At 41.5% G+C, this 23,797-nt stretch overlaps 1 protein-coding gene across 9 annotated transcripts in view; it reads right to left on the reverse strand.

Annotated features, from left to right (window-relative positions):
- The window catches only part of ARHGAP12 (Rho GTPase activating protein 12), a 1,910,410-nt gene that overhangs the window by 491,882 nt on the left and 1,394,731 nt on the right, over window positions 1-23,797 (reverse strand). For 6 of the 9 annotated variants that reach the window (XM_044066697.1, XM_044066698.1, XM_044066693.1 and 3 more), the window contains one exon: window positions 9,617-9,713. In XM_044066697.1, coding sequence (XP_043922632.1) covers window positions 9,617-9,713 — 97 coding nt within the window. The remainder of the gene's footprint in view (window positions 1-9,616; window positions 9,714-23,797) is intronic. The other 3 variants (XM_044066699.1, XM_044066696.1, XM_044066702.1) reach the window with 1 other exon arrangement.

Genomic DNA, 23,797 nt, shown 5'->3' on the forward strand with positions numbered 1-23,797 from the left:
CTTCCAGGCCCTGCTGTGAGGGTTCCTGGTGCAGAATTTGCTCAATTGGTGGCTCTCAGGGGAGGCAAAGAGGTCCACCTCCAGTGTCCCCCACCTCTGGATTAGAAGTTTGAATGAGTTGGGCTCCAATTTCCACTCGTGTGGGTCCAGTAGATTTCTGCTCAAGTCATCTGCCAGACAAATTTGTTTGCCTGGCAGGAATTGAGCTTGTAGGTGCACTTGGTTGCTCAAGGCTGTGTTCCATAGGGCCATGGCTAACCTGCAGAGTGGTTAAAAATGGGTTCCCCCCTGCTTGTTTATGTACCACATAACTGTGGTGTTGTCTGTCTTTATCAGGAGCTGTCCTGGAAGGATTAGGTGTTTGAAGGCTGTAAAATTCTGTACAGCTAGCATCTCTTTTTGATGGATATGTAGGAGAATTTGTCCTGGGCTCCATTTGCCTTGAATGCATTTGCCTGCCATGTGACCCCCCCCCCCCCCCCATGCATAGTCTGATGAGTCTGTTGTCAGGGTTTGGGCGGCGAGGGTTTGAGTGAAAGCAGGTCCCTTGTTGTGGTTGCATGCTTCTACCAACCAAAGGAACTCTGCCCTTAGACAAGGTATGATAGGAATCACTGTTTCCAGGTCCTGAGAATGTTGACACCAGAGACTTTTTAAGTACCACTGAAGTTTCCTCATATGCAGTCTTGCATATGGAATTAACAGAATGCATGAGGCCATGAACCCTAGGGCTTGCAGTATTTTCCTTGCTGAAAGCTGGGTTTTGGTGGCCATTAGTTTAAAATAGTTTGTCAAATAGACCTGCTTTTCTGGAGTGAGGAATGCCATCTGGAAAGTTGTGTTCAACCTTGCTCCCAGGAATACAAATTTTTGACTGGGCAGCAGTTGAGGTTTCTTTTCGTTGATGGTGTACCCCAGTGAAGTTAGGAGTCTTTTTACAAATGCCAGGTGCTGAAGTAGCAATTCCTGACTGCCCGCCTGAATCAGACAATCGTCCAAGTATGGGTATATTTGGATATTTCTCTGCCTGCAGTATGCAATGGCTGGAGCCAGGCACTTTGTGAATACTCTGGGCGCAGTAGATAAGCCAAAGGGAAGTGCAGTGAACTGATAGTGTATAGAACCTGCCCTGAAACACAGATATTTCCTGCAAGACTCCCTTATGGGTATGTGCAGATAAGCTTCTTTTACATCTAGGGTGACTAACCAGGCATCCTTGGCTAGCATTGGGAGAAGCTGCTGCAGTAAGCATTTTGAATTTTGGGACCACCAGAAAAGTGTTGAGAATGGATAGATCCAGATAGGGTGCCAAGAGCCCTCTTTTCTGGGCACCAGAAACAGTCTGGAGTAGAAACCATGTCCCCTTTGTTCTACTGGAACAGGTTGAATAGCCCTGATATAGAGAAGGGAAAGTTCTTACTTTTGAGCCTCTGCCCACTGGTTTGGAGGAAGGTTTGGCAACCCACTTGGGCTTTGCAGTGAATGGAAGTAGAATCTGTATCCCTGGGATACAATGTTTAGGACCCATCGGTCCTGAGTAATGGACATCCAGTTGGGGCGTAAGTAATTGGGCATTGCTGGGAAGGATAATTGACAAGTCATTGTGAACTTTTTCCATAAGGAGGTGGCTTACCACTCCCTGTTTTAGAGGTGGGAGCACTCCATTGCTTAGATCTCTGCATACCCTGAGACTGTGTCTTGGTGGTCTGTTTCCCCTGGGTTTGGGCTGAGAAGGCCTGGAAGGGGCTGGGAAGGACCAGTTTTTAGAAGGCCAAATGCCTACTGAATCTAGGTGGCTGCTCCTGTAAGAAATTTGACTGTTTGCATAGATTTAGCTTTTTCCTCCATCTTTTTAAGAACTTCTTCTGCTTTGGTGCCAAACGGTCTTGATTTAAAGGGGTGTCCAGTAATTTTGCTTTGACATGATCTGGCAAGATTTGTTCCTTCAGCCAAGCATGCCTTCTCAGTACAAACCCAGTGACTGCATCTAAGGCATCAAAACCACACTGCAAAGTATGTTTACTAACTTGGTTTGCAGAATGCATTAACTCTTGTAAATCTTTATTTTCGCATTAACTCTTGTAAATCTTTATTTTTCTGCACAATCTGGAAGTAACACCATTTTTGTTTAATTAATTCCATAATATGTTGCTGGTACTTCAACATGTGAAACTGGCAATTCAAAGCTCTGATGGCAAGAGTTGCAGAGGTATATACCTTCTTACCCCATTCTAAGGCTCTTGAATCCCTGTCTGAAGGGGTAGGGTTTTTGGCTGTAGTAACCTTAATGCCTTTAGGTGCCTGGGAAATGGTCTCTGGATCTTCAGTAGGATTCTTAAAGAGAAATTTGTGAGAATCAGGTACTCTCTAGTACCTGTCAGGTTTTCTAGGGGCCGGTGGCAAAGTGTCAGGAGTAAGGCTGGATTCCATGAAGACATCATCTACAACATCCAGGACAGGGGGTATAGCTAGAGGCCTGTGCTGAGGCAACTCTAAAAATTCTCTGAGTCTCTCTTTGGACTGAGGATAGTCCTGGCATTCCCAGCGGAAATGCTCTCTTAAAGTATGCAAGGTTTCACCCAAAGAAAAATCCTCTGGAGGGGAGGCAGAGGGAATGGATTTCTCTGCATCTGAATCCTCATAGGTTGATAAGGGTATGTCCTGGTAATAAGAAGGGTCAGAGTCATCGGAGTCCTGTTCTGTGGAATCTGAAGTTAACTCAATTCTTTGTCTTTTAGCAGGGGAAGGCTGGCTTCCCCTAATTAGAGTAATAAGATCCTTAGCCATTCTAAGCATTTGTTTTTGTGGTATGGGAGCTTGAGCACGCACTTTGGTCGTCTGTTTTCTAGGCATAGTGCAAACTCTGGGCCTGCGAAACCTGGTAGTTTTAGTTAAAAACGAAGTTGTCTGTTTAATACGAACATCAGTAGGTCAGAATACACCCTCAAAAGCCGGTGCCTGCACAGCAGCTCCAGACCCATCCACGGTAGAGACATCCGCAGGTTCCATAGTCGAAGAAGCATCTCGTGGCATACCGGACTCCAAATGGGTCTCAGCAGAGGCCTGTGAATCTGAAGAAGCAGGCATCAGGGGCTGCAAAGGCGCCTGAGTACCGGCAGACTGGCGACTAACTTAAAGGAAGTGTCGTCGGCAGGTACCGGCAGACTGGCGACTAACTTAAAGGAAGTGTCGTCGGCAGTTTTGGACCTGTCTGTCTCTGTGTTTATCTTTACGTTTTTTAGGAAGATCGGTAGTCAGATGGCTTATCGAAGCCATTTTGGAATATGGAGAACGAGAGTGAAAGTATTTAGCGACAAAGATAGCCCAAAGGTGAATGGTTCGAGCGTCAAACAAGGCACAAAACTGACAGCGAGGGATTTCGTGGTCTGGGCCTAAACAGGTGACGCAGTAAGAATGAAAATATCTGTGAGGTATTTGCTTTCCACAGGCAAGACAATTGTTAACTTTTTCTGACATTGGCTAGAGCAAGAAAAAAGGATCCCCAATGGGATATTGGCTTTAGAAGACTTCAGGTTTGAAACTCGAAAAACGATAATTTCAGGAAGCGGTCGACCGGCACTTGTGAACTGCTTCTGCTTCGGGCTCCTCCATGGCAAGAAAGACTGATGTAATGGCGTCGGCTGCATGTTTTATACCCGTGACGACCTGACGTCATGGAAGAGGCGGAAGCATCCGACACAGAAATCCCAAGACTCTGGTATTCAGGCAGACTGAGGGCTACCAGCAGGCAGATAACCCAAGTGTGATGACTGCAACAGTGAAACAAGAAGAACATCTGCAAGCACGGGTACAGAAAGGAACCAAGGTATTGGAGGTAAACAACTAGAGAGGGGAAAATTAGTAGAGTAGAATGAGGCCAAAAAGACATTTGGGCTGCAGGCTAGAGACTGCCTTCCCTACCAGGGATTGATACAACAGTACAGGAAAAGAGAAACGGACAGGGGAATCTTAAGTGAAAGACTTGCTCTGGTACTGGTTTTTAGTTGTGTTTAGAGCAGAAGCTGCTGCTAAAAATGGATAATTAGTAGGGCCCGTACAATACTGCATGATAACTATAAGAATCAATCAGAGACGACTACAAAAGATTCGGAAGCAAGACTAGAAAAACAATTTAAAAGAGAACAATGAAACGACATATGTATATCTCCCAAGTATGCAACAAAGACCAGAAGGGTTAGGATCTTTACTTGCAAGTGTTTGCATAAATATTGTTATACCTCAAGCACACTTCAAATAATTTTTCGTCAGGTAGACAGCAAATGTTGGAGGTGTGAGAGGGAAGAAAGGGGTAACTGCGAACATATGATTTAGGAGTGTAATAAGTTGGCAGATTTTAAAAATTCCCTACAGAGTATTCCATCAGAAATATTGGGTGAGTAATTGCAATGAAGGGAATGATTTTTTGATCTGGGACACAGGATCTAAATTGCCTATACATAGTAAGGCCTTAAGTTTAATTCTGCTGGCTGCCAAAAAAAAAAAAAAAGCAATTAGAAAATGGAAATCAAAGTCTAAACCAACTGCAATTGAAGTACTAAATATTATAAGAGAGAAAAGAACTGCAAGACGGATTTTTAGAAAAGGGAAGGAGAAAATTACGTGGAAATAAATGACATTGTAGAGACAATACATGCAGAATAATGTTCAGGAGAAAGGGAAGGCAGGAATTCAGCCATTTATGTAATGTTGGATAGACGATGGTTATAAAGAAAGAAAATATATGTGATGTATAATGTACATCAATGGAAACAAATGTTAATATGGTTGGCTTTCTTTTATGTTAATGTATGTTTACCTATATCTTAAGTGATAATTTAATAAAAGTATTTTAAAAAAAGCAAACTCTTCCAGGTTTTGCAATTAACTATATGAATATCTATAAAATGCAAAGAAAACTGTATTCAGTACAAAATGCTTCAGAGTAACAGCAAGACAGTACATTGCATTGCCTTTATTGTTTACTCTTGCTACATTAAGTACCTTAAATTAATTTACAAAAACTTGAACACTACCTCCTTTTCTGCTCTTGCCAAACTTTCCAAGAACTCATCGACTCGGTCAGCTGGTACAGTACATAATGACAAGGCTCTCTTAGAAGGATCTGCCTCCAAATATGCTAACCCAGGACCTACATTACTGATTCTGCACAGCTCGGCACTACAAAGTCTGTCAGGTCTGCTCAGTACTGGAGACCAACTGTTCGGCCTAAAAATAGTGCATCACTTAATGTCCTTCAGCTGGAGAAGGGCAATTCTCTCCAAGGCTAAGGTTGGTCTGCTCTTAAATAGTCAAAGCATTTTTGCTAAGGCATATAACAAGATGCTTTTGGGAGGTAAAGCTGACAAAATACATATTCATCTTCTGTTCAATAATGAAAAAAACATAATCTGTACATAGGTTAATATACAATAATACTACAATACTTCCATTTCTTCCTCCAGATTTTTAATAATGTGTCTTTTCCTTTTTTAAAGAAGACATTGATTCTGTGCTGTCAGGAAAGGTAGAGGATGACAGTTTGGTAGGAAAGATAGCAAAATGTGATGAAGATTCCGAACTCTCTTGACCACCTACTTACGTAATGTATTTCTCGGTCATTCTTCTGTTCCCAGCCTGAGGTGCTCATAAAACTGACAATGATACAGGCACTTTCACTGGACAGGCACTTTCACTGGTCACACTGTTGTCACTTCATGCTAGTCTAACAGGAATTTCTTCCTAGCCGCAGGGACCATGGAAGATGTTTCAGCTTTCTGTGGCCATAATAATCTGGTCAGTTGAGGTGGCTTAATCAAAACTGGGATAATTTAATCTTTTCTTCTGCATTGACCCATGTACTTTGGGGTTCTATTTCTTTTCCTCTCTGAGATTTTTGGAATTTTGTTTCATTGGATAACTTCTCTCTACCTCATGTAGCTTAGATGGCATTAATACAATTCGCTCCCATTCTTCTAATTACAGCCTTGGCTTTTAACTTTATGCAACATAACACAATCCACTACTGTCTGTTCAGTACTAATCACATGCCCCAGTTATAACCTCACTGAAAATACAAAGACTGGAGAGACAGACAGAGGAATAAACAAGGATATAAAATGACTAATAAAAACAATACCCATGTGCACAGGAAAGTCTAAAACCAACACTTTCAATTAAGCACTTTTGTCCAAAATAATGGTAATAGGACTTCAAAATAGAGTTAAAAGTATTCATTTCACTTAAATACAAGTGACTGATTACATGATTTTAAAACATACACCATGCAACACAGTCAAGACACTGCAAACACTGGAACAAAAATATGTTCTTACATTATAAACCAAAAACTATTATTCAAATTCCAGTTCTCAGACTCGACACAATTTCATTCAGTCCAGCACTCACACAACCATCTAGTTTAATTTTCCAAAATAGTTCATTATAAGTCAAAATATTTTCCCACCAGTCACCCCAGAGAAGTATTTTCACTTATTTTCTAAAATAAAAACTTAAGAAAGTTATTACACTCTACAGACTACTAAAACACAGCATTGTGCGTGTCCTTATGTTGATCCTGTAACAGTGTTCGTAAATTCTTTGCCTTAACAACTGCACAATTTGCCAACATAAAATGTGTTGCTAACAGAAGACAACATGATGTAGACTATCCAATGATGTGGCACATGGAGAGCCTAGTACTGAGAATTGTAAAGAATGACATTTAGTTCTTTGTAAGTATACTGACATTGGAAACAATGTCCACAGTTTGGTATCCCCTTATTACCAATATAGCCATCAAAGGAAGCACCAGAGTAAAGAATGTTCTTAATGTAGTGATTTATCTTGTAGACAATGGTACCCATTTCTAACAAAAAAAATATCTTCATTTAACACAGCCTTTCACCAGTTGCAGCTAATTTCTCTCAGTGTTCTATTAGATGAGAAGGGAAGGGCCACAACCATACTGTAACTGTCAAAATTATCTGCTTGCTGTCCCAAATACTGGATACAACTGGTGGAAATTGTGTTGCTACTGTCTAATACTTTTTAAAACTTACATTATACTAATTTAAGTGGGTAGTCCCTTTCTAGAAACATCTTTTTAATAAAATCCAATTCCTGACGAATTTATTATCAGAAATAGTTTTGGATAAGGTAACAAATTGCTCTTTGACAAGCTTCATTTTTACCAAAAGGGGTGGCAACAAGTAAACTTCAAGTAACAGTAAGTAAAAGTAGGCTTTCTACAAATAGTGCAAAAATAAATAAATATTAAAAATCTATGGGAGAGCTATATAACAAATGGTAATCTCTTGAGACCAAAAAAGGAAAACTTAAAAAACTCCACTGTTGATTCTAAACATTTGAAAAAGGAATTTAATTAATCTAGTTTACCTTCTCATAAAATAATAATATTGTCCAAGTAACGTAAGTACAATGTTAAGTTTTCCTTAAAACTGGAAATGAATATGTAAGGAGACTCCCAGTGTTAGCAGAAACAGGACACTGTTTGAAAACTTCAAACTTTAAGGAAAAAAATTACTTTTTTTTTTAAACCAGATCCATTAAATGACAAACAGCATTGATTTTATGGGCTATGAACCTCTGCAACATTACTTATGCTTGCTAGCCCTAACCCTGTCTCTGCCCTAACCCCAGCCCTACACATTACTTTACTAAAAACTCTCTCCCTAGCTGTACCACTACACAAGAAAAGTGAATTCAGAGACACACACACCATCACACATACACAACACTAAAATTATCACCCAACCTAACCATTAATCTAACCCAGAAACACTTGCACAGACACACAAAAACACTCACACACCTGCACGCACCAATCAAGCTATCCCCTTTACCTAACTCTTATTCTAACCTGTACTGACAAAACTCCACTTACCTGCACGCAAGCAATTATACAACATAGGAGCACTCAACATTTGACATGCCCTGACATGATAAACAGTGTTCAATTTAAAGTATGCCAGTATACTTTGTTGATGACATGAGCATTCTAACTAAGTAGCACCTGGACCGGAGTTCCGCTGTGGCGACCCCTAACCGGGAAAAGCCGAAAGACAACAACAACAAATATACATACACACACACACACACACACACACACACACACACACACACACACACACACACACACACACACACACGCACATTTATTAAATTGCATATATCATGACAGAATGAAGTGGGTACAGCCCTGTTTGATTCTGCAGCGTTTTCTCCCAAGTCTCCTACAAAACAGACATCACACAGAAGATATTCCTGCTTTTAAACAAGTAAAATAAATTCTAGTTTCTGAAGAAAAAAAAAGAATAAGTCAAAATGTCTTCAATTTAACAATAAAATACTCCCACAGTAAAATACACATCAACAGAACTTTCTCACAGTGGTTGCCTGAGAGAAGGAAATTACTATGTCCAGAGTACTGAAACAAGCCACAACAGTACGAACTTCCACCACTACCACTAAGCCCACTTCAGTTAATAAAGTATGGGCATAAAATGAGCAAAAAACAGAAGTAGAAATTTCAAACAAAACTCAAAATATCAACAGCCAAATTCAGAAATGGCAAATTCAGAGACTTTTAGTGATAAAGATCCACAAGTCAGGCCACACCAGAAGCTCCATCCCCATGACAAAAGGTACCTGGTACAGCCTATCTCCAACTCTTATAAAGAAGGCTCAAAGCAAATCCTCATCTCTGATCAACCACAACCTAACATAAGATTCATGTGGGTAAACATTAAGAACTTCGCCTCTATTTAAGCTTTATGACAAAAATCTCAGGCAGGCACACATTTTTTTTAATTAATGAAATACCAGTCAGGGACAGTTACTAACCACCACCACATTCTTTGTCAAGGCCATTTCGTAAGCATCCAATATGATCAGTTTGTGATAACTGTCAGGAAAGAACATGTGGGTTTGGCATTTGAACATTTTAAAAACCAGGCTATGAACATTCCAGCATGGGCCAAAAGATGCTTAGCTCCAAAGGACATAAGTTTGGTAGAGATTCTTTTCATCAGGCACTGACTGAATATACAAGTTTTAGAAGACTTCTCAAAGTATAATCTAGAAGTAGCTCACGTACCTAATGCTTTTGAGTTTTTTTCCCTTCTTCCATGTACTGACTAAGTAAGCTATGATGTGGTAGCCTTCATGTATCTTCCCAGTTTCCAAACAATTTACACAGCCTTAGCAAACACAATCGAGGTACTGAAGTACACACTTTAATATAGATGTGCATGGAATTAAAATGCTGAAGTAAAGTCTGTGCTGAACTTCTTTCTGACGCAGCACCATATCTAGTATATTGGCAACACTACAAAAAATGTGGTGTCTTGCATGTTTCTGCATAAGGAATCAAGACTACAAGACATTTTAATCTTACATACAAGCTTTAACATCAACGAAGGATTTCATAATTAAAATGCCCAGACTGAACTTTTACAGACTGGACATAAAAAAAAATACTCTAAATCAGTCTACTTACAGATCAGAGAAATCACCATCTGAACTGTGATATTTCTTCACTGTCAGTCTTCTTAAAATTATCACACATCCTCAGAAAAACATGAGCAAAAATACTTACCCAACTACCTCCACTTCCCTGGTTTTTAGAATATGACAATGAGGAGCCATTTAATACTGTCCAAGATGAAGTCCAGTTCTTTCTGTAATAGAAATATCTGAATGAAAAAATGGGAAAGAGAGAGAAAACTACTGTATCTACCAGTCCACATGCATACATAACACTTTACTCAGACAATATATTCATGCCTTTAAAAAAACACATTAAAATAAGCATCAATATGAAAAAAACTGCTCCACCAGGACAGCGGTTAGAGTTCCATTTCTGATGCAAGTGACCCAGATTCTTAAAAATATTCTGAAAAGATGGACAAAGAGTTAGACAGAGAATGAAATGTGTGCCAAGAGAGGAGGCATGAAGGCCTGGAAATTATCCTCTGGCGATGAGTCCACTGATGGACTGCAGATGGGAGTTGTAAATTGCTAATACTGGCAGGGTAAGGGAGTTAACATTCGAAATTAACTCCAAAAAGGGGAATCCCTCACTCAGTTCAGAAAAATACAGAAAGTGATAAAAGACTCCATGACTAGTCACTACGTTCATAGGTACACAGGTAAATGCTAGTCTGTCAGTCTGGGGACTACTATAAGCCTAGCCAATGACCAGGGGACAGACTCAAACCCTGTACATACTACACAATTTCAAGTTACCAACCTAGGTGATAGGACAAAAAGGTGACCTTCTTACTTGCTAACAAGACCACATTCAACACAGTAGGAACATGCAAACAGCTGTATCCATTATACAGCCATCTTTGAAAAATTGACAAATGAAAATGAATTGTATATGACTTTTTTTGTATATGGAAGTTATGGGGCTGAACGGACACAGCCACTGACACAGTTATTTAGTGGAAGATGATTTTTTCCTTTCCACTTAATTCTTTATTGTACTTAAAAATATAAAAAAAACATATATATGTCACTGCAGGAGGACAGAACTCTAAACAGCATGTCCTAAAAGGACAACATCAGCAGTTGTATACAAACACCTAGCAGTTGTGGGCCTAGAACAATGGGTGAAAATGAAGTGTACTGAACAAGCATTGACAATATGAGTATTCTGTAAAACAGATTTACACTTAAGTGTTAACAATAATCCTACTTTTAACAGTTTCTCCTTAATCTTCTACCTTTGTGCCTTTCTACATTAATTAATGTGGCTATGAGTGGGACTAGCAGCTCTCATTACAAAACAGAACAATTTATATTTTGTTAACAAGTTCAAGCAAGTGGTGTACTTACAATAAACTTGTGTGCTAGTACAGAATGATTACAGTAAAACTGTTACATCCAGGCTGGTATGTTTTCATTATTTTTGTGCTTAACGTAACTTTCTTTTTTTCTGTTATTAGACAGACATTCTTCACAGCTTCTGCACAACACACACTCATTTAGTACACTTCACTTTCAACAAACGATGGAAGTAGTTGCTTAGACAACAAAATGCTGCAATACCATAGTCTGGAATCTTGTCTGTCAATTTTGTCTTCAGTCCTTGTCAAATTTTCTCCCACAGAATGAAACCTTTGGAGGCTTACCCCTCCCTTATGACTATACCTGAAATGAGGAATTATGGTTTCAGGGAGCACCACCCTCAAGGAACAGCAGCAGAGAAAGAAACAGAGTGAAGCAAGTAACAGTGTTCTGAAGAAGAGGAAGGGAAGGAGCAAACTGCTTTGCAAGACGCACTGCATGAAAAGAACTTTACTACAGGTGAGTAATATTTCACTCTGGCAACATTAGAGCAAAAAAAGTAGTCGAATATTTGCATATTACACAAGATATCAATAAGGAGACACATTAATTATGAAGCAGACTTTTAATGCAACTAATCAGCTTGTCCCAAGCTCCTTGTCGAAGTGACTGAAAAATGTGTGCTTACTTCTCCAAAGAACAGCCTTGGTTATACTCAGTAAAAACGGTTTGTTAGCAGATAACAAAGGTAGGCCTTAAACTTGATTAGCTTCTTGTAAGATCGCCTATGCAGCTGATCAGCAGCAGATGACTGTGCCTCTTCTTATTTGTCCACTGTACCAACCTCTCCAGGCTACTCCAGACTACTAACAATTACAGTCTGGACTGACTATGTGATCGAGGCATCCTGGGACTATGACACACTGTTACCATTTTTTTTTCACTTATGACCTAACTTCCCATTTCCCCTGTGTATGAATGCCTACACTGTCCGAGAGCTGAGTGTGCAATACTGACGTACTGCTCAGTCAATGTCCCCCCATCCCCCCACTTTGAAGAGTGCCCCTTCTGTGTCTCCAGTCTCTACTAGGGGCAAAACATGGAGTGTGTTCAGTAGACAACCCTTCCCCCACTGGGATGGACACACCCATCAGTTCCTGCCAGTGCTTCAGACTCTCATACTGATAAATGAACCCAGGTTGCCTGGATTGTAGCCCGGGCAAAAACTTATAAATGGTTCCAAGCTTCAGACTGTTTCTCTGGAAAATTATGAGATTCTTTTTTTTTCCTTTTTTTCTTTCATCATTGCCTCTGCTGACTGGTAACCATCGAACCTTCTCAGTCTACTGGCTTTTTCATTCCCTATCACCAGGACAAGACATGACCAAGAGGGGAGATGTCGTTCAAGCAGCTTTTAGGGGCAGTTTGAATTTTTTTCTAACACTCACTGAAGCCCAAAACTCTATTTTTGTATATTCAGTTTGCACCCATAGCTCCTCATGGCATCCAGACCTTTTCTGGGCTTGGCTTCTTTAATCAAATGACCCATCAGCTAATATTAGTATTAGAAAGTGCAAAGTGTTATTAACAAAATTACACTAAAATTGTTAATTTATTATATGCTGCAGTAGAGAAATTAATCAACTGATTTGTCACATTCATATTTTCATATGTTCATATTTTCATAGCTAAGAACCCTACATTTTATTGAGGGGTATGGAGGGAGGCAGGAACATGCATTGCCAATGTCCACTTATACCACATTATACCAGAGATACTTCTAGCTGTTAGTAACTATGAAAATAAATATTTTGATTTGTACATACTTCAAAAAACAAAATGACTTACAAACTGTTGCAAGACACCAAGTGAAACGTTAGATATTGTTGAAGAAAACTGCCTTTGATATGTATAAGTTACACATCTTTAGTGATATTCAGTGTTATTTTTATTGCTAATTATGCAATTAAGCATATGTTTTTATATGTCTGTTGTTGTGTCTTTCGGCTTTTCCCGGTTAGGGGTCACCACAGCGGAACTCCGGTCCGCTAATGATTGGCAGTAGATTTTTACGTGCCAAGTTGCCAACCCTGATGTACAACCTTCAACGAAGGTACGCCCATTCACGCATGTCTCCGCACAGAAGACACTCTAGCTGAGAATCGAACGGGACAACGTCTTGCTGTAAGGCGACAACACTACCGCAGCACCACCACCGCAGTATGTTTTTATATGTCTGAAAATATCTCAATAAACATGCACTCATCAGAATTTCTTGCTGTCATGTGAAACCTTATGTTTGGTTAACAAAAATGTTCTAACAATGTATTTCTAGGTAGTACAGTTTCCAAGACATGACAAATTGTTTGTGAAAGTTTAACAAAAAAGTACAATCTGCGGTTTGTAAGAGGATTCCTCATGTTTAGAATACTGCAACATGAGAATAGAAGGGCATTGTATGTTTTTTTTTTAAGTTTACTTTTCAGAAAATGCTCCGGAATGCAAGATATATGCAGGCTGCTAGAGGTGTGACATTCCACCCCACACAGATGTTAATGAATTAAGCACCCTCTCTACCATATGCCCCTGGTGAAGCAAGGTGGATGGAACATACAGTGAGCTACAGGGAAAGGTGTCCTTTCACTTTTGCAAGGGGTGTTTCCTTTCAGGCAACTCTGCATCTCCCTCCAAATTATGAGTGGTGGTTTCCCACCAGGGAAACTGCACTACCCATTGTGCCCTCAAGTTCTTACATCCCCCTCCCTCCCACTCCTGGCGGAGGTGAGAAAGCCCATGTCCATTCACCCCCCCCCAGGCTCTTTAGATGCTACAGCCACTAATTAAACTCAGGTCACCTGTGTCATAGCTAGAGCCCCATCGCTCTGTGTCACTGTGCCAGGCAAAATAAGATTATTTTGATGCAAAGAATAGTACAGTTTTGTACCTACCATAAATGTAGATGTCCGATAGACATGCAACTGCAGTCATAACATGTGGGTTGTCCTGCCTCAGGCAGCCCTCGGTCGGCCGGATTCCAAAGTCTGGGTCCGACGTCGGCTGATGTCGCATTCCTCTCCGACGTCAGAGCGGCTGGAGTATATAAGCATCAGCCGACGCCATTTTCTTCAGTGTTTCTTGTCCCAGATGCCAGGTGCCCTCCAAGGAAGGCTGTAATCAAATTGGAAGACAAAAACAGGATTCCAAACAAATACATGAGCAATAAAACAAATACACCATAACAGATATCCCCAGCTGAGAGTGAGGGGGATAGGAGTGGACCCTAAGCATAGAAGGGTATGGAGGGAGGGAAAACCCGACTGCAGTTGCATGTCTATCGGACATCTACATTTATGGTAGGTACAAAACTGTACTATGTCCTTCAAGAATGCAACTGCAGTCATAACATGTCGGTAGAATACCATAGCTTAGCTGGGGGAGGAGGTATGCTCTAGGAAAGAGATGGTGTGGCAATCAAACCCTGCAGGACTGCCGAAGCAAAGCCTGCTCTGGATCTGGAATATAGGGGGAGATTGTAGTGTTTTGAGAATGTATGCACGGAGCTCCATGTAGCAGCTTCTAGAATGTCCTTTGTAGGCACCCCTCTTAAAAATGCTGTAGAGGTGGCTGTAGCTCTGGTGGAATGTGGTCTGACATAGGCTGGAACAGTCTTTCCATGAAAGGAATAACAGAATCTGATGCAATGTCCAATCCATTTAGAAATAGTCTGTTTTGAAATTGCTTTTCCTTGGACTGCAGGGGCGTAAGCTACAAAAGCTGTTCAGACTTCCTACTGGCCTTGGTTCTGTCCAGGTAGTATCGAAGTTGTCTATGAATGTCCAAGGTATGCAAAAGCCTTTCCCCCTTATTCTCAGGATTGGGGAAGAAAGCAGGCAGATGAATGGCTTGATTTAGAGAAACCCTAGATACCACCTTTGGCATAAAGGTAGGGTTGGTCTTTAATGAAACCCTGTCTCTGTGGAAAATAATAAAGGGTGGTATTGCCATTAGGGCCTGTAGTTCCGAAACCCTTCTTGCTGAGGTAATTGCCAACAGGAAGGCTGTTTTCCATGAGAGAAATTGCAAGTCAACTGAAGCTGCTGGCTCAAAAGGAGGTAGAGTCAGTTTTTCTAAAACAAAATTGAGGTCTCAGGCTGGCACTGGGGCCTTTCTTGGTGGCTTAATGTTCTTGATTCCCCTGAGGAATTGTCTTAGTAAGGGGTGAGAAAAAACAGGAGGATCAGTGTTGTATCTAGCTGAAATAGCAGATGCATGTATCTTTATTGAAGAATATGAGAGGCCACTCTGTAACATATCTGCCAAATATTCCAAGAAAAGTGGGATGTTCAGTAATGAAGCATCATGCCCATTGCTGGTATTCCAATTGCTGAATCTTTTCCACTTTGCTAAGTAGACGTTTCTGGTGGACGGTCTTCGAGCCTCTGTTAGTATCCGCTGAACTTCCTTGGAGAGAGATAAGTTGAATTTATTTATGGGATCTCCCAGGCTGTTAGCTGCAGAGTCTGAAGGTTTGGATGCAGTGTTTCGAAATTGTGTTGAGTCAAAAGTAGAGGCCACTGAGGGAGGGCCCACCTCCTGGTGTGACATATGCTCCGTAGTAGTGGGTACCAGTGTTGTCTTGGCCAATCCAGAGCTATTATGATTCCCTTGGGCTTCTCTGCTTTGATCTTTAGTAATACTGAGGTCATCAGTGGCAGAGGTGGGAATGCATAGATTGCTAGGGAGTTCCAGTTGAATGAAAGAGCATCTATTTTCCAAGCCTTTGGATGGTATGTCCTTGTGCAAAATTTTGGTAGGAGATGATTGAGGTGAGAGGCAAATAGGTCCACTTCTGGCTTGCCCCATGTCGAAGTGAGTTGTCTGAAAGCCTTCGGATGTAACCTCCACTCGTGTGGATCTGTGAAATTCCTGCTTAGGCTGTCCGCCAACACATTGTCTTTTCCTGGAACAAACTGTGATTGTAACTGGATGTTTAGACTCAGTGATTTCTCCCAAAGCTGCATTGTCAGTCTGCAAAGGGGGTAAGAGTGGGTGCCCCCCTTCTTGTTTATGTACCACATCACAGTGGTGTTGTCTGTCCATATCATTAAGTGACCTTGCTGGAGTTGGTTTTGAAAAGCCTCAATAGCATGCATTACTGCCAGCATTTCCTTTTGATTTATATGCAGATGTGTTTCCTTTGGAGACCATTGTCCTTGTATACACCTGCCTTCCATGTGTGCCCCCCATCCAAGGTCTGAGGCGTTTGTAGTCATGGTCTGTGTTATCGGTGGTTTTTTGAATGACATACCTGTGTTTTCCTGGCTCACCGAGGCCCACCATAGGAATTCCTTTTGTAAGCATGGAATGAGTGGTATGATTGTCTCCAAGATGTTGCTGTGCTGAGACCAAACGCTTTTTAGGTACCATTGAAGCTTTCTCATGTGTAGTTTTGCTAATGGAACCAGTAGAATGCAGGATGCCATGTAACCCAGGGCCTGTAGGAATCTCCTTGCAGTCATCTGGGTGAGTTTTGCTAAACCTTTGAAGTATTGAGTTAACTTCTCTTGCTTGTCTTCTGTCAGGTAAGCCATCTGAGAGGCTGTGTCTAGTTTGGCTCCTAAGAAGATTATTTGCTGGGATGGCTGCAGTCTTGACTTTTGGAAGTTGACTGTGTATCCCAGAGCTTGAAGTAATCGTATGACATATTCCAGATTTTTTGTCAACATCAATTTGTCATCCGCTTGTATGAGGCAGTCGTCCAGGTACGAGTAAATTTGTATACCCTGGAGCCTGCAATGAGCAATTACTGAAGCCAGGCATTTTGTAAACACTCTGGGCGCAGTAGATAAGCCAAATGGCAATGCTGAGAATTGATAATGCTCTGGCCCTGCAAGAAATCTGAGATATCTTCTGCAGCTGTGTCTGATAGGGACATGCAGGTATGCCTCCTTGAGGTCCAGAGTAATCAGCCACGACTCCTTGCCCAGCATGGGAAGGAGTTGCTGTAGAGTCAGCATTTTGAACTTTGGTACTATGGGAAAGGTGTTTAATGCGGACAAGTCCAGTATTGGTCTCCATTGAGTTTCTTTTCTTGGAACAAGGAACAGTCTTGAGTAAAACCCCTGTTCTTGTTCTTGTTGTGGAACTCTTTCTATTGCTTTCATTTGAGTTAGCAGAGAGATTTGCTTGATAGCCTCTGCCCTTTGATGTTGTGGTAGATTTGGCATGCCTTGTTTTCTTGGTAAGATATGAAAATGAAACCTGTACCCTCGGTCTATAATGTCCAAAATCCATTTGTCCTTTGTCAGTCTGTGCCAGTTTTCTGCAAACAGAGATAATTTCCGCCAAGGGAGCTTCTAGTTGTTCCCTGGTAGGCGGAAGTAGAGGAAAGTCATTGAGATTGTGGTTGTTGGGCAGGAGAAACCCTCGTCACCTCTTTGGTTTCCTGGCTGCCATTGACGTCCCCTGTAAGGGCCTCTGTATTGGCCTCTTCCTCGGCCACGTCTGTTCTTACCCCTTTGAAACTTTTCTGGATTAGGAAAGGACCAGTTTTTTGAAGGCCAATTCCTACTGAATCTGGGGGGTTGAACCTGGAGGAAATCCTTTACAGTTTGAACTGATTTTGCTTTTTCTTCGATGGTCTTTAACACATCCTTAGCATTTGCACCAAAAAGCTTGTTCTTTTCCAAAGGTACATCCAGAAGTTTTGCTTTTACATGCTCTGGTAGAGGTTGATCTTTTAACCAAGCATGTCTACGCATCACTGCCCCTGTCATAGCTGCCCTACATGAAGCTTCCAGTGCATCATATCCACACTGCAGGAAGTGATTGCTTACTTGCTGAGTGTTATGTACAGCATCCTGCAAAGTCTTCCTGTCTAAAGGATCAGGAGAAGCTAATGTTTTTTGTAAATCTTCTAAGAGATAATCCTGATATTGGAACATATGAAAGGCAATTTAAAGCTCTCATAGATAAGGTAGTGGATGTGTAAACCTTTTTACCCCATCTCTCTAATGACCTTGCTTCCCTGTTGGAGGGCAAAGGATTTTTGAGGTGGAGGCTGAAACTCCTTTAGGCCCCTGTGAAATAGTTTCCAAATCAACAGTATGGGCCCTGAATAAATGGGAATGAGTTTCTGGGACCCTGTAATACCTGTCTGGCTTGGCTGGGGCAGGAGGGAGAGAATCAGGGGTAGCACTAGAATCAGAATACAAATCATCCAGAACATCAAGTACAGGAGGAATAGCTAAGGGCCTGTGCTGAGGCTTCTTAAGGAAAGTCCTAAGGCGTTTCCTGGAATCAGAATATTCCTGGCCCTGCCACTTGAAATGTTCCCTCATGGTGTGCAGAACTTCCCCAAAAGAAATATCCTCAGGAGGGTAGGCCGAAGGTATGGAATCTTCTGCATCCGAGTCCTCATAGGTCTGGAAGAGCTCTTCCTGGCTATCAGAGTGGACAGAGCCCTCAGAGTCTTCATCTGAAGGAGTAGGGTCAGAGGGTTCAACCCGGGGCCTTTTATCAGGAGGAGGCTGGGATGCTCTCTCAGGATGGGTCTGTGAACCTCTAATCATGGAAATTAAATCAGCAGCCATGGACATAATTTGTGTCTCCGGAGTCGGCTGAGGTAAGGATTTAGAAGTAATATGCTTTGTTTTGCTGGCTGCCTTAGCCCTAGTGTAGGCCTTAATAGACATGGCCATAGGAGGCCTGGCAGCTCCACGTGCAGGAGTGACCTTGTCTACAGCAATGATCTCGGGCATTTTCTCGGTTTCGGTATCCGGAGGAAAATCTATAACTGGCGTCGGAGTAATGTCTGGAATCGGAGTCGTCGGTAATGCGGTGTCTTCGGTTCGGAGCGGTGGAGAGACCGTCTCAGAGGGAACCGGAGCACTCGTGCTAGGTTTTGGCATGGAGTCGGTGGTAGACGCGGGCCGAGGATGTCGGTCCCGGTCTTTTCGCTTTTTGGGAGTTTGCGATGTCGGACGATCCGACGGCATGGTGTAAGCAAATTTATCGCCGAAAAAGTCTTCAGCGAACTCCGCCCGGCGCCTGAGAGTGTGCTTGTTGAAGCGAGCACAGGCTACACAGGCCGAGACATCGTGGTCTGGGCCCAGGCAAGGGAGGCAGTAAGAGTGGAAATCCTTATGAGGTATTTGTTTACCACCAAAAAGGCAATTGTTAACTTTTTCAGTAATTTCTGACATCGGCTGAGGCAAGAAAAGGTCCCCAACGGGGTACTTAGATTTTTTGATGACTTCGGTATCGTAGAATACAGGAGCTGACCGACCGGCACTTGCGAACTGCTTCTGCTTCGGGCACCGCGCGGCAAGAAAGACTGAAGAAAATGGTGTCGGCTGATGCTTATATACTCCAGCCGCTCTGACGTCGGAGAGAAATGCGACATCAGCCGACGTCGGACCCAGACTTTGGAATCCGGCCGACCGAGGGCTGTCTGAGGCAGGACAACCCACATGTTATGACTGCAGTTGCATTCTTGAAGGACATCTATAGCTCTCTGTTTCTTCTACATGAGAAGGTAGCTATCAAAAGTATCTGCCCAGACCAGCTCCATGATTAGACAAAGTTCTGACTATACCACAGATGACCCCAGTTTGATTAGCAGAACAAGCAGAGGAGAAGCTGGGAGGTGGAAGATAGGTGTTCAGTGAGTAATACTAGCTCACAAACCCTGAGGGAAGGGCAAAGGTTGATTTATGGAGGAGGATTGTGGTGACCTAGTTTGCCTAAACAGTATGTTGCACTGCAGTTGGAGATGATTTACTTAAAAGCAAACATGCACCATACTGTGTAAGCATTCATGTGGAAGTCAAAGCAATAGTGGGGATTGAGATGGGGGTAACACAGACACGACTGAAAAAACAAAACAAACTGAGTAGGTGTCCAGTGTGATAACAAATGCAAAATTACTCATATCAGCACTTCATCACTGCTGATGCAGAAAAGCATACATGAAAAATAATGCAAACATTCACATCCCATGCTCTAAAGGGTATTCTACTTTAGGGAGATGTGTACAAAGAAGTTTTCTACAAACTTATGAAAAATAGACATGTAATATAAATGACTACTGGCTTACAGCAAAGCAAACAATGCATCCATACACCCACCCCAAAGTCATCTGGCTCTGTGGAACAAGAGGATACAAACAGACAAAGGTTTGATAGTGGCCCAGCTGCTGGAGGTGCGTGCCAGGGAGGGATGGAACGATGCAGGCAGAGCTGACTTGCCCTGTGTCAGAGAGGGATTTGGCTATGTTCTACTGCAGAATCATCCTCAGACAGAAGTTGCCAAAGTGTGTTCTGTATATACAGTGACTAGGAAGCATAAGCAGAGGCAAAGGCAAATTGCACTCCAGTCTGACTGAGAATGTGTAAGCAGTTATTATACAGCACTTGCCAGCCAAATGGTAGGAGGGCACAGCAGTAATGGAAAAACAGCCAATGGGTGGAAAGGGCATTGAGGTAATGAAAAAAAAAGTACCAGTGCCGCCCCCCCCCCCAAGATGACAAGCAAAGAATCCAAAAACCACACTCCTTATCTTTGGTGTCATCCACTGCCTATACGGGCAATGATGCTGAAAAGTAACAGGGGAGTGCAGAGGCAAAGACCCTTAAATTCTGCAGCAGTGTAGCAAAAGTTTATAACTTCCAAAAGAAGTGAACATGTCTGACTGAAGCATTACCCATCACAGTCTGTTTTGTCTGTCACTTACATACTGAGTCTAGATCCCTGCCTCTTGGCACCTAAATATTATTTAACCCACATGGTCCATTGCAATTTCACTTCTGTTTCATTGCTCAAATTCATCTAAATGTAGAGACAGCCTAAAATCATTTTCCATGGTAAATAATGCACAACATGCATATTTTATAAACCTCTTCCACACACAGTGGCACAACCTTCATTTAAACTGAGTGAAAACTTGTGCATTTTGGTCGGGACCACAGTGTTTCAGAATAAAAATTTAACAGGATTCAAAATGACACTGAAACAGAAAGGGACAAAAGAGACATACTCACCAAATCAGCTGTTACAACAGAGGCACTCGGAAATGACAAATTGCCGGGCATTCATCTTCTGACATCCCCCCACAGTACAGTTCTGAAGAAAAATCAAGTTTCTTCATTCAGGGAGGTTTGCCTCCTAACAGATATCATGATACCATGCTCTTGCTTAAGCTTGGTACATGTCATGATAATATGCTCTGGCCTAGGCCTGGCATGATTCCATGCTTTGGCCTAGGCTTGGCATGGCATGATACCATGCACTGGCCTATGCATGGCACATGTCATGATACCATGCTCTGGCCTATGCCTGGCATGACAGTTCATGATACCATGCTCTGGCCTAGGCCTGGCATGTCATACCATGCTCTGGCCTAGGCCTGGCAAATGTCATGATATCATGCTCTGGTGTGACACATCATGGTATCATGCCCTGGCCTATGCCTGGTGCACTCAGCTCAGCACCTATACTCCCCAGTCCAACCCACATGCACTGACACAGCACCCCCAAAAGACAAACATATGTAAATAAGTATATATATATTTACCTGACTTTAAGAAAAATCCATTTTCTACAAAGCAATCCCATGAATGTCAAAATCCTTTTCTATACTATGTATCAATTGGTCCAGAGCAAAACTGAGGAGATGCAGGGGAGGAAGGCATTTCTGAAAAGACCCTTTGAGATAATCAAAAGGTAATGCAAAGAAGGTATCTGCACCAAACCCTAAGCATGATGGCTTAAGATACAGGGCACTCACATATTACCAAAATCCTGATGGTAACCACATGCATAAGGTCTTAAAAATCCCTCCAAATTCTGTCAAATGTTTTCTTAACATGCATCAATTAAAACATTTCTCATCACAGGTGACAACTGCTAGGATGTGTGCAATAATTTTGCTATAAGCCTAAGGGAACACAAGGGCTGCCACCTCTAATGAAACTATTTGTCCTTCACTCAAACAGGAGCCACACTTTGTCTAGCTAGAAAGTTAAGACTTTACCATGAATCTCTGTCTCACAATTAATAAGTGAAACAGACACAAAAGAAGTTAAATTAAACATACAATTCACAGATTTCAACAAAAGTGTAAAGTGAAAATTAAAGGAGAAAACGGTCACACAAACTGTTTAGTAAAAACAACAAGACCCAGCCAGTGACCTTTATACCCTTTGGTTTGGATGTTACATGTGATATTTTGCAGTCACCCTAGTAGTTATGGACATCAGGGCTTACCTTTAAGTTCTGTGTTTCCAAAGTTTGGCTAAACAATCCATTTATGCTGTACTGAAAAGAGCAAAACAATGCATGTCTACAGCAGTGTGGTTTGGCTCTAATATCCTGAATGGAGCAGTAAATATTTTAAAAAATGTAAAGCGTCACAGGCATTCTTGAGCCACATAGCTAAAAAGACTGGAGTATCTTTGTGGGGTCATTTGCATATATCCCACGTGCCTCCGCTACAGGAGATTTAAAGTATTACACAGAGAAGACTCTTGCTTGGCTGGGTCTTTTGTTGTTGTTACTAGGGAGTAGAAAGGTAGCCATCAGAATAATTTTCCACTTTCTCTGCCAAATAACTGAATAGACAATAGAAGGACAGAGATACTTATGAGTCATACAACAAGCTAATTCACCTGCAATACAGATATGTAACTATATACATACACATACATGTGTATGTATGTATTTTATACACACATACACCATACATATACAAAATATATCTAGATTTGTCTTTTTCTTTCTTTTTTCTTGTACGAAAGCCTCAATGGCAAAATCAGGTACCTCATCTGAAGAAGTACAGACATCTAAAAATTCCATCGCAATAGCTGACGGCTTATGCAAGTTAGCAAAACTAAAGTATGCTTCAAGGTAATTAAAATCTACCTACCCCTGGGTCATCATACAACTGCTGAATGTACCAAGGGAAATGAGCTGCAATTTGGCTGTCAAGTAGATTCAGCATATACCATAGAACAGTATTCACAGACTGATCTCTAAGAACAGAATATCTTAAAAGGATCTGTAATGGTACCTGCTTCCATTAAAAAACTTAGTGGAGATCACCACCACACCAACCACAATGGAATATGCAAACTAGATAACTGAAGTAGCAGCCTAATTTGACAGCACATCCCTGTATCCCTCTATGTAACAAGCATCTTCACTTAGTACATCCCTATTCTGTCTCTGCCAGAAATGTTCTCAAAATTCAGACAGTTTAGCTTAAGACTCAATAATTCTCTCAATTAAAAAACATATCTATATAAAAAGGCTAACTGCAGTTAGATGATTTTCTTTCTTGTTTTCAAAGGAAATATGCTATGCTTCTGTGTGTGAACTCATGAGCGTTTGTATATTTAAATGTATCTATATTAAACTCATTGTTTTCCAAGTATTTTGATTTACTCATTTTTTAAAAGTTTGTGACTTGTACTCAGTTCATGTATTTTCTTAATTACCAAGACAGCATTTATTGCTAACTGGTGAAAAGTTGCTGGCATCTGGCAAGACTACTCACAGACACACTACCACTCATTATTATTACCATTATTATTACTGGGCTTAGTAACAAGAGTGAAATAGTATCTGGGAGGTCCCCAGCTGGTAAATCTGTGGTGGTGACCATTTACTACCTTGGACCAGGATATAAGGCTGTACTGAAGGAGAATATTACTTGCCTTGAATGGAAATTTGTGTGTGTGTGTGTGTGAATATACACCTGTGCAAAAGCATGTAAGTTAGTTTAAATACAGATGATGTGCATAAGTATGCACTGAAACACAAGTGAGAATGGTAAGAAAGAGGTCTAGGAAGTGAGGCCAAAAAACTGCTTGGTGGGGATATTCAGTGTCAAGCCTCTTTTTGGTGTGAATGCCACAGATACTCAAGGACACTAGTGCATATCCTGCATGCTCTAGTGGTCAAGCTGCCCTTAAGAAATTGTTTAAAG

Source organism: Protopterus annectens, chromosome 3.part1 (assembly GCF_019279795.1).
Source record: "Protopterus annectens isolate FY-2018-M chromosome 3.part1, PAN1.0, whole genome shotgun sequence".
NCBI classification, from domain to species: domain Eukaryota; kingdom Metazoa; phylum Chordata; order Ceratodontiformes; family Protopteridae; genus Protopterus; species Protopterus annectens.